Below are 17,395 nucleotides of genomic sequence, written 5' to 3'. Positions count from 1 at the left end.
TATCACAGCGGTTTTGCAATTTTCATTTATTTCGAGATACATGCACTGAATTCATAAGTAAAAAGTCCACGATGACTTTTAGAGATATTTATTAAAAACTAAATTAAAATATTTATTAACAAAAGGAAAGGTTTCAAGCACATACATAGGACTACAAATTACTACTACAATAACTCCTAAAATTCCTTTAACTTGACTCCCAGTTACACCCCCTTTAAGGTAACGGTCCAAAAACAGATTTTAGATTTTAAACAGATCCAGCAAATTAACACACTACCATGGACAGTGGAATTCAAAATGGCTTTCTCCAGCTTCAATTTCTGTAGACAGCAGGGTAATGCACAAATACTGGAGGCTTCATTTAGGCTATTTCACACACTTCTGTTAGATCTCACAATGCCTTCCCTTGCCACATACCCTCATTCTCCTTCATAAACGTTTCTCTCTCTTTATGGGCAGAATCTTTCCCTTGGCGGGCATGCACCCAACCTGGGCGGGAGTAAAATAGTGCACGATGGCGTTGGGCGAGCGTCCTGATGCCATCGTGCACACTCGCGATATTTCGCTCGGCAGGCATGCACAAGAAGCAGCAATGCGCCCACCGACAATTGAGAGGCCTATTAAGGTTCTTAATCAATTAATTAAATGGAACTTTTCACTGCCCATCCAACCGTTCGATTGGTGGGTGGACGAATAGGCCAAGTGGCCTTTGCGTTTTTTGCGAAACCTCATCCACGGGTGGGATGAGGTTTCAACCAGTAAAAAATTAAAACTTATTTTTAACATGCCCCTGCTCATGTGACGGAGTTTTCACTTACCACACCCGTGTGCATGCGCTGACTTCCACGCTTGCCTTTCTCCCCCTACCTCCCCCCACACCCAGGCAGTGTTGAGCATTTCAGCGTGCGATTCACACTGGCCAGCCATTAATTGGTCTGCCAGCATGAAATCACGGTCGGGACTGGATCGTGGGCAGCAGTCCATTGCGTGGCCACTCCCAGGCCCACCCACCTTACCCACCTGATGAGGGGAAAATTCTGTCCAATATGTAAATTCTATGGCCAGGATTTTCCTGTCGGTGAGTGGGGGGTGGGGCCCACTCGCCGACGCGTAAAATAATGCGCAGTGACGTCAAGTGGAACTCCCGACGTCACCGCACCCCATTTAAATTTTCAGGAAGGCGCGTGCTCAGCAAAATCAGTTGCGGGACCACCGACCTGTCAATGGCCAATTGGGGCCATTGACAGTGTCATTAAAGTAATTAATGGACCTGCCCGTCCAACCTTAAGGCTGGCGGGCAGGCCAAGAGCCCCGGCGGGCATTAGAAAAAGCATTAAACCTCATCCACGGGCAGGATGAGGTTTCATGTAGGTTTTTAAAAATTTAATTAAAGTGTTTTTAAAAGTTATGGACATGTCCCAACTCATGTGATAGTGTCGCATGAGGGGACATGTCAGGGAATTTTTTTCTCTATTTTTAATATTTTTTAACGTACAGCTGATCTTACTGGGGCAGCACTTAGCTGAGGGATTTCCCCCCCACCCGCACAGGCAGCGTATAGCGCTTCCATCTGGACGTCATGCTGGGGAGGCCTTAATTGGCTCGCCCATGTAAAATGGCGGCGCACCCCCAATTCGGGGTGCCGATCGGAGGCACACCTCTGCGCGCCCAATCTTCAACCAACCCCCCCCCCACAATGGAGGTAAAATTCTGCCCCATATGTCTTTGGAACTTTACCTTTCTCATAATATAAATCTTTTCATGTTGCCAATATTCTCATTAACCTCGTTAAAATTCAAACCTCCCTTCATCTATCTAAAAATGCAAATTCCCTTCACACCTTACATGCTAAGACCCCAACCATGTTTACCTACTTAACATTTTAAAGGCACTTCTACACCTTCTTTTGATAATTTCAACTTGCAGCCTGCTTGGCTACAAAATGTAATTAAATTACTCTCACACTGAAAAACACAACTCCCCCCACCCCCATAAACCTACTTTAGAATAAATCACAATAATATTATGACAATTTTTTTAAAAAAGATTCATGTCAGTGCCCTGGTTGATTGCTCTGTGATGTTTAAAGGGGCATTTTTGCTGAAGGAAAACACTTGTGAAAGATAAGTATTGTTTCAGTGACTTAATGATGTAATTACAATATAGTTGCAAAATTATAAGGCAGGACTACATTGGGAGCACAAATTTGCATTAGATGTGTTAAATGGCTGAGTGCACAGTTTGTATAAAAGGCAAAAAGTGTCATTAAAGGAAACTGCACTGCTTGCCCTTGTCAACCTTCTCGTGAAGAAATTTGCTTGTTTAGGTCAATTGTACCCCGCCACTCCTCTCTACCATGTAATCTGGGTATACGACCTAGTTTTGTCCTGTTATGCACATGTTCAGTGTTATTAGGACTTAATTGGTTTGTATGGCTGTATGACTCTGTGTGCCCTACAATCTGGAATGTACCTTATTTTTGGACAGTATTTTGGTAATTTTGGTTTGATGATGAGCCTCAAGACACAAATTTAATTACCAAGGGGAGGAGGGCTCAGGTGCAGGCAGGGGATCAAACCCCCAAGAAGTGACATTGCGCCAGGAACCCGACATGACCTCACCCACTTCTAGATTTGACTCGGGTTGGTTTGCAGCTGTGCAGAAAACCCCTGTTAACAAAAGGAGCAGCATTCGCTGCCTTTTCCTCAGTCACATGGCACTCCACAAAATAGAGAGGATGGCCCAGTACAGGGTTTGCAAGCAGAAGATCAGTTTGCTCGACATGTGTGACCAGTGCCTCAGGAGCCTCAGGCTTTCATGGCAGGTCTTTGCTGAGTTCTGCAGCCTCCCAGAGCAAGACCTCCTTCCCAGTAGACCAGGAGGGCATGTATTGCCAGTGGAGACCCTTTGTCGCTTCCAATCGTGGCCCCCCACCACCACCACCACCAACCCCCCCCTTGCATGCTACTTTTTCTCCTTGCAGATGAGAGAGTTGCGAGTATGAGAAATAGATTGTGTGGAGAGGAGGAAATTGCTGTATTTTTACATGGCGACTGTGAGGTAAGAGTGTAAGATGGCACAAAGATGAAAGTGAGTTAAGAGTTGGTTATTCAAACAGGTATGTGATCTCTGGAGAGAGAAGAATGAGTGGAACTGCAAGGTGTATTAGCCTGAGGAGTATTCTAAAGCAGAATGCTGAGAAAGACTGATTTTAGGGCTTGGCACCTGAAGGTGTTATGCCACTCATCTTTCACACCTATTTGCTCTCTATATCAATGACTTAGATGAGGGGATTGAATGTAGTGCTTTCAAGTTTGCTAACAATACAGAGATAGGTGGAAAAGTAAGCTACGAGGAGGATGCAAAGGAATATAGACAAGTTAAGAGAGTGGGCAAGAAGGTAGTAGATGGAATATAATGTTGGTAAATATGAAATTATCCACTCTGGTAAGAAGAATAGAAAAGTCGATTATGTTTTTGATATATGAGAGACTAGTAAATATTGGTGTTCTGAGGGATTTAGGTGTCCTTGTACACTAATCTAGAGTTAGCATGCTGGTACAGCTCCCTTGTTGATGCATCACAGATATGAGGCAATTTGGTCCTGTGTGCCAGCTAAAATTTCTTACCCTTTTGTCCAACTCTTGACTCTTCAAAGAATTGATATCCTTGGTCTTACTCTTTCTTCCCATCTCAAATAGAACCTCCACATTATCTTTACAGCTAAAGCTGCCACTAAGAAGTTTAGATTTTTTTTTATGCCAAAACAGTTTTACTTTTGCCTGCAACAACTCTTAATCCTTTCTATGCAGCCCAAACCTGGAATCTGCTCTCTCATTTGGGAAGATTCTTCTAATATCATCTTCCAAATCCAAAATACAAGAACTGATCAATAAACTGATATACAATCCCCTGAGCTCTCTTTTTCTCTTTTATTGATTTTACTATGGCAGACTTATTACTCCCTCTAAGCTCTAACTCTGCTTTTTAGTATGTCCCTCCTCCTCCCATCATTCTCACCATCTTGAAAACAAGATTCATCAAATGCTATCCAACCCAAATTCATTGTTTACTTCTACAAATCAAAATTTAAGACCTGAGATTGGCATCAAGTCGTCATAGTTTCCTGATTCAATTTATGTTCTTCATTGCCTTTAAGTTTTAAATGCCACTTCATATGAGTTCTTTGAGACAGTTTTGAAAGATGTTGTCAGGTCCATAAGTTCTCTCATTTACTCTTTCTCTCTACCCTTTCCTTCCACCACAATGGCCCTAAGCTTTTCATCTAAGTTTCAATTTTTTTAATGTGTTGTATATGTGTCCCTCCTTTAGGAGTTGTAAATCTAGATGGATTAACACAAATTGTAGATATGCTTAATCTAATTCTACCCTGAATATAGCATATGTGTGTGTATGTAAAATAACACCAGTCTGGGTATGCCAAAGGACAATAACATTTGGGGTTGAAATGAGGTTATTTAGCTGCTCAGGGTTTACTCTTTTGTGGTAGAATCTCATACCAATCTAATTTAGAAACCTTAATGTTAAATTTCCCCATAAATAGTTAACTATTCCCTTATCCACTATACACATTTCTGAGGAAATCTACATTTTTGGATTTTTGTCTTGAGATTTTGTAAGTTAGTAGCTTACAACTGGAGATTGTAACATTTAAGGTACAGAATGTACCAAGGTTGATGCAACATACCCCGCCTCAGAGCGGGAGTGGAACCCGGTTGGGAGATATTAACAGGTCTCTCAGATCAGTTCAAGCAGCAGAGTGAATAGCAGCCTGTAGGAAGCAGACGAAGAGGAGGCTCGGTTCATGCAGCTGAAGTGCTGCCATTAGCTCCGTGCTGCTGAATGAGCAGCATCCTGTGGTAACCAGTGGTTGCTCAGATAACTCTGGAGCTGAAGGGGGCAGCAGAAGGTTGCTAGCTTTGTGCTGGTAGGAAAATTGGAACTAAGAGAAGCCCAGGGCAGGTATCAATTCGTTGAAGCGGAAGTGAACAGCAGCTATTAGCTCCATGAAGCTGGGAGTTAGGGCTCAGAGAAACTTGTGGGGAGTAGTGTCTGCTCAGTGAAGCTGAAGTACAATTGTCTGCTACGTGAAGCTAGGAGCTGGGGGGAAAATCAAAGCTCTTGAGCAGTGGCATTCTGCTCAGAGTAGCTGGGGAGCTGGAATTATGCCAGTAACTAGCTGTTGGAGTAAATCCAGTGGGACACAGTCTCAAGGGAAGAGATTGAGTGACTGGGAGGTGAGCAGTCGATGGGGCAGTCTGAGTTGGAGAGGCGTTTAAGGGAAATTGGAGGCTAGATCTTTGATGAAATCCCAAGGAGGAAGGTAGAGTTTTAAAGAGTTTTTGTTTGTCTTTGACATCTTGGTAGTTTGCTGAGAAAATTCACGGGATCTGTCTTGGCATTTAGCATGCATTTTGTGGTGTGTACAACCACAATTTGCCTGTTAATTCATGTTAATTCTGGATATTAGAGTATAAAATAAGATGACTTTTGTATAGTAAAAATTCTTCTGTGTGTTTAGAACCGTGGAATCCTGTGGCTTTATTCTCATAGTAAATACTTAGGATTTAAAATTTTCTCTAATTTAACAAAAAAAGGTTACATGTCCCTAACCGGATCATAACAAAATTTGGTTCTCATCTGGGACTGTAACATAATTTGGAAGGGGGGTGGGATTAGGTCTGAAATCGTAACACCTTCAACAAAATAATGCACACCTTTATATTTCTCATTGTCCTTGTTTAAAATTTTTCAGTAACAAGGCTCCCATCTCCTCAGCGACTTTATATCAAAATTGTGCTATGTACCTTTGAACCTCCTCGAGTTTTCTAGGCTGCATTTTGTGACAAAAAGTGTACAGGATACAGCAGTTGTAGACTTTGTTAAAGTGAATTTAACGTTTAAATGTATTAATAGCAAATGTTCATGCTTTTCTTATTAGTTCTGGGAAATTTGTATTCCATATCTAAAAATCCCCTTTGTAACCCTGCCCTTGCTGTACATGCACCTTTGTTTGAGTTGCAGACACTGTGCTGCATAGAACTAAACTTTACTTCCTTAACAGGTTGTTTCAACATTAATTTTTGTAACTAATTCTTCCAAGAATGTTTCTTTCAAATTTTGGACCTAAACATTCACTTCCCTTTTTCACACGATGAGTTACACATCAGGACCTTTGTGTCACTCTTATTCTTACATGATTTTTGTGCATTTTTGACACATCTGTGATGTGTCACTTTGTAGAAGGTACACTGTTGAACTTCTAAGTCATTTTCATTATAAATTCACAGCTTGGGGAATCTAGAGCACCAAAACACATGGGGGCAGAATTTTCCAGTCAGCGTGCGGGGGTGGGCCCAACATGCCGATGCGCTAAATGACACGCAATGACGTCAGGCATACATCCCGACATCATCGCAATATTTCGTTGGGTGGGTGTATGCCAGAGTCGGCTGCGTGCCCGCCAGAATTTAAACAGCCTATTAAGGCCATTAAGAAATCATAGGCGTGTAAAATTAAAGCGCATGGGATTGGGGGTAGTGTATTGAGATGGATAGAAAACTGGTTGGCAGACAGGAAACAAAGAGTAGGAATAAACGGGTCTTTTTCCGAATGGCAGGCAGTGACTAGTGGGGTACCGCAGGGATCGGTGCTGGGACCCCAGCTATTCACAATATATATTAATGATTTAGATGAGGGAATTAAATGTAATATCTCCAAATTTGCAGATGAGCCAAAGCTGGGTGGGAGGGTAAGCTGTGAGGAGGATACAGAGATGCTTCAGTGTGATTTGGACAAGCTGAGTGAGTGGGCAAATGCATGGCAGGTGCAGTATAATGTGGATAAATGTGAGGTTATCCATTTTAGTAGCAAAAACAGGAAGGCAGATTATTATCTGAATGGCTATAAATTGAGAGAGGGGAATGTGCAACGAGACCTGGGTGTCCTTGTACAACAGTCGCTGAAGGTAAGCATGCAGGTGCAGCAGGTGGTAAAGAAGGCAAATGGTATGTTGGCCTTCATAGCCAAAGGATTCGAGTACAGGAACAGGGATGTCTTGCTGCAATTGTACTGGGCCTTGGTGAGATCACACCTGGAATATTGTGTGCAGTTTTGGCCTCCTTATTTGAGGAAGGATGTACTTGCTATAGATGGAGTGCAGCGAAGGTTTACCCGACTGATTCCTGGGATGGCGAGACTGACATATGCGGAGAGATTGTGTCGATTAGGATTATATTTGCTGGAGTTCAGAAGAATGAGGGGGGATCTCATAGAAAACTATAAAATTCTAACAGGACTAGACAGGGTAGATGCAGGAAGGATGTTCCCAATGGTGGGGGAGTCCAGAAGCAGGGGTCACAGTCTGAGGATATGGGGTAGACCATTTAGGATTGAGATGAGAAATTTCTTCAGCCAGAGAGTGGTGAGCCTGTGGAATTCGTTACCACAGAAAGTAGTTGAGACCAAAACATTGTATGTTTTCAAGAAGGAGTTAGATATAGCTCTTGGGGCGAAAGGGATCAAAGGATATGGGGAGAAAGCGGGAGCAGACTATTGAGTTGGATGATCGGCCATGATCATAATGAATGGCGGAGCAGGCTCGAAGGCCGAATGGCCTACTCCTGCTCCTAGTTTCTATGTGTCTATGAGCCACTTGAGAATGTTGCCCGTCCAACCTTAAGGTTGGCAGACAGGCAGAAAGCCCAAGCGGCCTTCGCATTTTTCAGGAAACCTCATCCACGATTTTGTTTCGACTCTCCCTTTCGACTCTCCCTCCCCCGCCCCCTCCGTGCCCCCCCCCACCCCCCCCACACACACACACACGTAGCGCTGGGTGTTACCGGCCACGTATTACGCTGGGCGGGCCTTAATTGGCCCGTCCGTGTAAAATGGTGGTGCCGAGCCAATTGTGGGCGGCGATTGGCCCCGGCCCCACCCACCATAGGAAAAATCCTGGCTATGCTAACCTTCCATGACACAACACATTGGAGACCCAGTGTACTGTTCTGTGGACTCAATCATTGTTCATAAATGTAATGCCTGAATTTATCTCCTGTAGGAATACTACACCACAGATAGGGGATATTTTGCAGAAGTTAGCCCCATTTCTGAAGATGTATGGAGAGTACGTGAAAAACTTTGAAAAGGCCATGGGGCTACTGAAAACGTGGATGGGCAGATCACCACAGTTCAAAGCCATTGTCGAGGAAATTCAGGTAACCAGGAAGGACGATGCAAATTTATAATTGCAGTCATGAAGAATTTGTTCTTAAAGTAACACTGTTTTATATTTAGACATTATCTCCATCACATTTAATACAACTGAGCATAAATACTACAGTAATCTTTACGTATAAACGTGTGATTGTAATGTCAAATATCTATTGCAACACTTGAACTTGTGGCAGTACCTGAAGTGGAAAAGTTAGACAATATCATACATATATCATGGCAGAACAACTTGAGTTTTTTAAATTTATTTGTGTACATATATTATGGTACATGTTGTCACCACAACAACAAAAAAATTGTTATGCTTTGGATGCTTCACAAATGGCCATGAGAAAAATGGATCCTGATCCAGGAAGGGATTGATTAGAATAAGGGACCAAAAGATTAATTGAAGAGAGAGGATTAAAGTATTTGAGATTTTTTAAAAAGGTTTAAGGAGCAAGCTTCAGAGAGCAAGTCTGAAGCAATCAAAGGTTGTACCAACCCCAATGAGAAGGCCAAAGGAGAAGACAGATGCTGGCATTAGTGCAATGGAGCAATTAGTAGAAGATAGGAGAAGATTGCAAAATAGGGCAAGGCCATGAAGGGATTTCGGATGAGAGCAGGATTTTGATCGTAATGTGTTTGGGTCACTGGGGAGTTGTTTGGTGGCTTGTAGCAAGCGTGAATAACTGGAGGGATGCTGGACAAATTTGACTTGGTACCAGACTGTATCTGTACAGCAGAATTCTAGTCAATTTAAAACTTGTGGATAGTGGAGATTATGAAACCAGCAAGAGGTTTGGAGGTGACATCATTCATTGGAGTGGAAAGGTGCAATTCAGTGGTCTTTGTGATGGATATGGCATGGGTGTTAAAGCTCAGCTGAGGGCTCAACAGAATATCAACATTATGAACAGTCTTGTTCTGCCTGAGAAGATGAGCAAATCAGTAGCAAGGGAGCGGAGTTTGTGACAGACTGAAGGTAATGATTTCCTTCTCCATTGTTCACTCTGGGTGGGATTTTGGGGACTGGAAATTCCCACTCAAAGTCAAAGGACTTTTGGCTGCTTTCCAAATTTTCTGGTCCCACCCGCACCAATTCCTGCCATAGGCAGAACTGGAAAAATTCAAGCCTCAGTTTCTTTCTCCCTCCCCAATTTGTTTCATTGGTTAAAGAGAATGACCAATGACCCTAGTTGCACTGGTTGCAGCTCTGTACCATTATTAATTTGCAGCACAAAAATAATACAAAGGGTGGATTGACAATCCAATTCATGGCACTCAGCGCACAGTGTGAAATGCGAAGATCCAGCCATTTGTGGGCCATTGTCTTAGGTCCCCAGTGACCAGAAACTTAAATAAATGCAGTGCATGACTATTAAAGCAAGGCAGAGGCTCTGCAACAAGCAGCTCACTTCCTGATTCCTCAAGTCTCTCCTCAAACTGGAAGGTGGAAGTCAGAAGTGTAATGAAATACTGACCACCCACCTGGATGGATATAGCTGCAAAATAACTCTGAGTAATCACTTTATCCTCTCTCCTGCATCATGTCTGGATCAAAATCATGGAATTCCCGAACACCATCATGAAGTACAGTCACCACGCGGACTGTGGGCGTTTCAACAGACGGTCTATCACCACCTTCTCAGGGCAACCAGGCGTGGGTGACATTTGTAGCCTTGCCAGTGTCACCTACACCCAAAGAACAAATTTTGTTAGCCACTTAGCTTGTAGCCCAGGGACACCAAGATCATTGGGATGCTTTTATTCTGGCTATGATCAGCTAACTCAGTGCAGGTAAAAATTAAATGTTCCACTTGATAAACTTTATATCTATTTTCAAACAGTTGGAGCTAATTAATTTTCGTTTCAGTGACGTATCTTATTTGATGTTTGTTCTTTGAGGTGCCAGTTTAGATTTGTGCACTTTAATGATGTTTGTGTCTGTTTTTCAGAAACAAGAGATCTGTGGCTCCCTCACAATCCAACATCACATGTTAGAACCTGTCCAACGAATTCCTCGCTATGAGCTGCTACTCAAAGATTATTTGAAGAAACTACCACAGGATTCCTTAGACAGGAAAGATGCAGAGAGTAAGGAGAACCTCTGAATTATTTTTAAAACGGGTTTAATACCGTAATCGCTCTTTTAGGGTTTTAATTGATCAGATCAGAATAATGCTTCTGAGCAATCCACAAAAACAAAGGTACAATAAATCTCAAACAATTTTTATACTTTTCTTTGCATTTTCTTTTCTCCTTTTAAGTATTCTGTTCATTCTCACCCACACCATTGAGCAAGAGGGTGTGATGATTCTGAATTAGAATGGAAAGCTATGATCCCCTTTGCAAAGTCGATTGCAGGGCAGAGCAAGATTATGTTGAGAATTGTGTACAAGACAGAACCAGAGGTAGGATTAACAAACGTGAGAGCTTTATTTCTTACAAAATTTATTGCAGTATACCCATCACGATACAGATCACCAAAGCAACGCTGCAGCCCTAATCCCTCATTAACCTAAAGTGTTATAGAAGGAGAAGCAAGCAAACCTTCCTTTGCATATATTTTCCTGTACATTGATTTCTCTTTTTTTTCTGCGTCTTAAAGTAGAAAAGTAAGGTAGAGGGTCGGAGAGGTCCCTGCATCTATTCAAGACACTTCTTAAAACCTACCTCTTTGACCAAGCTTTTGATCATCTGACCTAATACCTCCTTTGTGGCTCCATGTCATACTTTGTTTTATAACGTTCCTGAGAAGCGCCTTGGGGTGTTTCATTACCTTTTGACGCTATATTATAATATAAATTGTTGTTGTTAGTACAGTTCTATATCCAAGAATGTTCCGGAATTAGGGAGGTCTTCTCCAGAATATTATTTCTATCTTTTTTATCTTCATTACATACATAGTACCTGATATCTCTAATTCTATGCATGGGTAAGTTTGTATGATCTTTTCCTTATCCTGTGTACAGTTTCAAATTGTAGAATTATAAAACATTCGGCTGAGCACGCCTTTGCTGACTCTTTGAATTATTCGATCAGTCTCATTCACCTACACTTTCCCCATAGCCCTGCAAGTTTTTTCCTCTTCAAATATTTATCAAATACCCTTTTGAAAGTTATTTTTACGGACAGGGGAGAGAGACAGACTGAATCCCCTAATTCTTCTAACCGTCTGTCTGTAATCAGTGTGATTTAATTTAGATAGGGTTTGGGAAACACATCTTAGCCTTGTTTATATATAATCATTTTTTTATAAAGGCACAAGCAGCAGACTTTCTTGGATTTTTAAACCAGGGGCATTATTTATTCACTCACTCTCCCTGAAAGGCTTGTCTATACTATACACCCACACACCATACGCACATGGAACCCCACACACCATACGCACATGGAACCCCACACACCATACGCACATGGAACCCCACACACCATACGCACATGGAACCCCACACACCATACGCACATGGAAAGATACAGTAAGAGAAAGGAGTTTTACTTCTACGAATATTAAAATTCAACAGAATAGTTAACAGTTCACGTGAATATCAAAGTCTAGAGAGTGGTTCTTTCACTCAGGAGTTAAAATCCAGGAACGTCCAGATAGGTGCAGAGAGGATTTTGTGTAGTTTTCTTTGGAATAAGAGATGCATAGCAAGTTAATAACACTTGCAGCCAGAGGACCAGTTTGCTTCTTCAGGTGAATTTAGGATCTTTCGGAAGCAGATTTAAAGGAGACCTTAAACTTTAAGTCTTGGGGGCTTGGTAAAAAAGCTAAATGTTATAGCTAGGTTTTGGCAGTGATGTTCCTTCTGCATTCGACAGTGCAGTGTTGTCTGCAAGCAAGCAGGGCTTTTTGGCCAGGTGACAACTGGCCATTGATACACGATGGGAAGTAATCAATAATCTGTTCATATTAACAAAGTACCTTCCATCTCCTATAGTCAAATCTATGAACATACAACAGAGGCAAATAGGAGCCCTTAGCACTTGCTTGTGCATAATCAATTTCGGTAGCTACCCTTTGTTACCTGGCAGTCCTGGAGACAGGGCGCCTGAGGCTTTATTGTCCTTGCTGTTTTGGGGTGAGCCCTGACAATGGCAAGTGCAACATTCCACAAGGCTGTGGTCATTGTAACCCACTTTAGAAGCTTCCAGAAGTTTGGCCAACTTGCAGTTCCAAATATCAGGTGATCTTTGGAAGCCATTTTAAAGTCCATTTTCAAATGAAAGTACAGTTTTTAATGATTTGTAATATTCTCATATCTGCTCACACAACAGTTATTATTGAATCTGTTTCAACTATTCTTTCAGGCAAAATATTCAAAATCATAACTATTTGCTGAGCTTAAAAAGAAACTTTTTGTCTTTTTTTTCCATTTCCTTAAATCTGTGTCCTCTAGTTACTGATTCTTTTGATGCTGGAAATATTTTCTCTTTTGATGCTGGAAATATTTTCTCTTTAGCTAATCTATCAAAACCTTTCATGATTTTGAGCAGCTATTAAATCTCCCCCTACTCTTCTCTGCTCTAAGGAGAACTGCCCCTGGCCCCTGGTCTCTAAATGGAACTGAAGTACTGAATTCCTGGTACCATTCTCTGCATCCTCTCTAAGGCCTTCACATCCTTTCTATAGCTTAGTCTCACATCCTGCTTTTTTTCCCCATCTTCCAGTACCTGTCCAACTCCCTTTTTAAAATTATTTATGAAACCAGCTTCCACCACCTTATTGGGTCGCGTATTCCAAGTCCCGACAACTGAATCAAAAACAAATTGTCATCTCTCCTCTAATCTTTTCCCAATGACTTTGAATCCATGACCTCTAGTTATTGATCCACGCACCAGAGGGAATATGTTTTTGTTCGTATTCAGCCCATCAAACCTCTCATCGTCGTTCAACCTCTAATAGATTACTTCTTAACTTTCTCTATTCCAAGGAGAAATTTCTAACTTTTCCAAACACTTCTCATAACTCATCCCTGTTAACATCCTCATAAATCCTTTCTAACATCGTTACGTGTTTCCTGATTGTTCAGGTAATCTGTTTTAGTTGCGTTTTGAGGGATAAATGTAGTCAGCACATGGCTGTTCTTCAAATAATGGCCCTTTTATGTCCACTTGAACAAGCAGACAGGTCCTTGGTTCAACATCTTATCTAAAAGACAAAACTACTGACAAGGCAGCACTTTCCGCTCTACTGCTCCTAGATTAGGTGCTAAAATCCTGTCTGATTCTGACAATAGTGCTGACAATGAGGGTCCATTCTTCACATGTGAGCTAAGTTAACTTTGGAAGAGATGCACACATACGTGCACACAGCAACAGAGGTTGCTGGATAGAGATGAGAAAATCTAGTTGATTTTCCAGGAAAGGAATTGAACCTCGGCCCTTCACCTATATAGCTTTGTATCATTCCCCATGGTGCTACTATTAACATTTTTGATACTTGCATTGCATCAGTTGGTAAGATCAGTGCTTAAGCAAAGTAACAAACTATAGTTTATAAATTAAGAAACCAGAAGGATAAAATATTTGCAATAAATAGCTTATCTGTTTAATTATGTTTATTCCAATGATGCTTTCAGCTGAATTATTTTCGATTCATTCACTGACAAGTCATTGGCAAGGCCAACATTTATTGCTCATCCTTAATTTCCCTTAACTGAGTAGCTTGCTAGCATACTTCAGAGGGCAGTTAAAGTCAACCACATTGTTGTCAGTCTGGTGTCACGTATAGGCCAGACCAGGTAAGAACGGTGGACTTGCATCCCCAAAATACATTATTGAGTCAGGTGGATTTTAATGGCAACCTGGTAGTTACATGGTCTCCCTTACTCCAGATTTTGTTTATTAACTGAGTTTAAATTCTCCAGCTCCTGTGGTGAGGTTTGAACTCCAGAGCGTTAGTCTAGGTATCTGGATTATTAGTCCCAGTAACATAAACATGGGGCAACAATTTCCCCCCCTGTCAGGGTGGGATGTGCAGGAGCGGGTGGGCGGGTTCCCGATCGGCACCCCCGGTTGGGGGCGCGCCGCCATTTTACATGGGCAGGCCAATTAAGGCCCACCCATTGTGATGTCCGCTTGGAAGCGCTATGTGCTCCCTACGTGGGTGGGGGGGTGGATTCCCTGAGCTGGGAGTGCGCTCTTTCACGCATGTGCACGAAAGAGCGCACAGATATCTCTGAGGCAAAGTGCTGCCTCAGGGAGACCACTGGAAGTTTTAAAAATTTGTGGAAGTGTGGAAAAAAAGTTCCTGACATGTCCCAGCTCATGTGACACTGTCACATACACTGTCACATACACTGTCACGTGAACTGGGACATGGCAATTTCTTTTATTTCAACATTTCATAAACATTTTAAAGCCCTCATGAAACCTCATCCCGCCCATGGATGAGGTTTCCTGTTTTTACTAAAGGCCGCCTGGCCTCCTCACCTGCCTGCCAACCTTAAGGTTGGATGGGCAGATCCTTTAAATAGCTTAATTACTTTTTTTAAAGGCCTTAAGTACCCGCGGAACTGAAAATCTAAATGATGCGGGGTGATGTCAGGACTCATGCCCGACGTTACCCGCGTCGTTTTACACGTTGGCGAGTGGGCCCCGCCCCGCCCCCCCCCCCCCCCCCCCCCCCCCATCGCAAACTGGAAGATGCAGCCCATGGTGTTTCCATTTCCTTAAATAGTGAAAAGTTGATGTTTTGGATGTTTCCGGAGCACAGTTGACGATGAGATGTTTGTACTAACTGCTTGGCTACTGGAAACTGTTCCAGAGCAAACTTCCAAAGAGTTTTCGTTGAATTTTATTTAGCTGTTAAATACAGATTTCAAATCAGAAGCATGGGAGGCCTGAGCATTCTTCAGTGACATTTTTTTTTGAAAAATATACTTTATTCATAAAATATCTGGAACATTCCAAAACATTTCAAAATCACCATCACAAAAATACAATTAGATTCAATTTTTACACATATATCGCAAGGTGCATCAATACAATCAATGAATATTACAATCATTTCAATCTGTTCAATGCAGACAATCAGACAAAGGTATTGGAGTTATCCACATACATCATGTTGCACTCTGAGGTGCTTCAATACAATTATAATACACTTAGTATTCAATGCAGATATTCATTTTGAGCTGTGCAGCCCGAGGGGCTCTCAACAGTTCCCAGTCCCTCGGTTCACTGTGGCAGAAAGGTCTTAGACAGTGACCTTTCCCCATTGTGCCTTTGCGGCGGCCGCCCCAAGCTTTAGTGCGTCCCTCAGCACATAGTCCTGAACTTTGGAATGTGCCAGTCTGCAACACTCGGTCGGGGACAACTCTTTGCGCTGGAAGACCAACAAGTTTCGGGCAGACCAAAGAGCATCTTTCACCGAGTTGATGATCCTCCAGCTGCAGTTGATGCTTGTCTTGGTGTGTGTCCCTGGGAACAGCCTGTAGAGCACAGAGTCCTGTGTCACAGAACTGCTCGGGATGAACCTCGACAGAAACCACTGCATCTCTCTCCAGACCTTCTTTGCAAAGGCATAATCCACAAGGAGGTGAACAACGGTCTCGTCCCCACCACAGCCACCTCGAGGGCAACGTGCAGAGGGGGTGAGACTCTTGGCGTGTTGGAAGGATCTGACGGGGAGGGCCTTTCTCACCACCAGCCAAGCTACGTCTTGGTGCTTGTTGGAAAGTTCTAGCGATGAAGCATTCTGCCAAATGACTTTGACAGTCTGCTCGGGGAACCATCCCACAGGATCCACCCTCTCCTTTTCCCTCAGGGCCTCTAAGACGTTACGTGCTAACCACTGCTTGATGGACTTGTGGGCAAAGGTGTTTCTCCGCATAAATTTTTCCATGAGGGACAGGTGGTACGGCACGGTCCAACTACTTGGTGCGTTCTGCAGCAGCGTGGCCAGACCCATCCTTCGCAACACCGGGGACAGGTAGAACCTCAGCACGTAGTGACACTTGGTGTTTGCGTACCGAGGGTCTACGCACAGCTTGATGCAGCCGCACACAAAGGTGGCCATCAGTATGAGGGCGATGTTGGACACGTTTTTTCCCCCTTTATCTACAGGCTTGTACATCGCGTCCCTGCGGACACGATCCATTTTCGACCTCCAGATAAAGCAAAAGATGGCTCGGGTGATCGCCATCGCGCAGGAGTCTGGAATGGGCCAGACCTGCGCCACGTACAGCAACAGCGAGAGTGCCTCACACCTAATGACCAAGTTCTTACCCGCAATGGAGAGGGAGCATCACTCCCACATGCCCAGTTTTCTTTTCACCATAGACACTCGCTCCTTGTAGTTTCTAACACATGTCCCGGTCCCTCCGAACCATATCCCCAGCACCTTCAGGCCGTCAGCCCTGACGGTGAAGGGGACAAAGGATCGGTCAGCCTAGTTCCCAAAGAACATGGCCTCGCTCTTCCCACGATTTACCTTGGCTCCCGAGGCCAGTTCGAACTGGTCGCAGATGTGGATCAGTCTGCGCACCGACAGCGGATCCAAGCAGAAGATGGCGACATCATCCATGTACAGGGAAGATTTGACCTGAGTGCCTCCACTGCCTGGGATTGTCACTCCTCTTATGCCCGGATCCTTCCTGATGGACTCAGCAAAGGGTTCTATGCAACACACAAAAAGGACAGGGGAGAGAAGGCAGCCCTGCCTGACTCCAGATTTAATAGGAAAGCTATCTGATTCCCACCCATTGATTGAGACTGTGCTACTGATGTTAGTGTAGAGCAGTTGGATCCAATTGCGAATTCCCTCCCCAAACCCCATTTTGGAGAGCACATCCACCATGTAGGTGTGCGATATTCTGTCAAAGGCCTTCTCCTGATCCAGGCTGATGAGGCAGGTGTCCACACCCCTGTCCTGCACATAGGCAATCGTATCCCTGAGCAGCACGAGGCTGTCAGAGATCTTCCTGCCGGGCACAGTGCAGGTCTGGTCAGGGTGGATCACCAATTCCAGAGCGGACTTGACCTGATTGGTGATGACCTTGGACAGAATCTTATAGTCCACATTCGACAGTGAAATGGGTTGCCAATTTCTAATTTCCACCCTTTCCCCCTTGTGCTTGTAGATGAGGGTGATGATGCCTTTCCTCATGAATTCTGACATGCTGCTGGCCAGAAGCATACTCTCGTACACTTC

The 17,395-nt window shown here is 43.3% G+C and overlaps 1 protein-coding gene across 6 annotated transcripts in view; it reads left to right on the top strand.

Annotated features, from left to right (window-relative positions):
- The window catches only part of LOC144696699 (FYVE, RhoGEF and PH domain-containing protein 4-like), a 428,322-nt gene that overhangs the window by 363,713 nt on the left and 47,214 nt on the right, over positions 1 to 17,395 (top strand). For all 6 annotated transcript variants that reach the window (XM_078568320.1, XM_078568319.1, XM_078568321.1 and 3 more), the window contains 2 exons: positions 8,081 to 8,237; positions 10,191 to 10,329. In XM_078568320.1, the coding sequence (XP_078424446.1) occupies positions 8,081 to 8,237; positions 10,191 to 10,329 (296 nt within the window). The remainder of the gene's footprint in view (positions 1 to 8,080; positions 8,238 to 10,190; positions 10,330 to 17,395) is intronic.

This window comes from Cetorhinus maximus, chromosome 22 (genome assembly GCF_964194155.1).
Source record: "Cetorhinus maximus chromosome 22, sCetMax3.hap1.1, whole genome shotgun sequence".
Taxonomy (NCBI): domain Eukaryota; kingdom Metazoa; phylum Chordata; class Chondrichthyes; order Lamniformes; family Cetorhinidae; genus Cetorhinus; species Cetorhinus maximus.
This window is presented reverse-complemented; position numbering and strand designations above follow the sequence as displayed.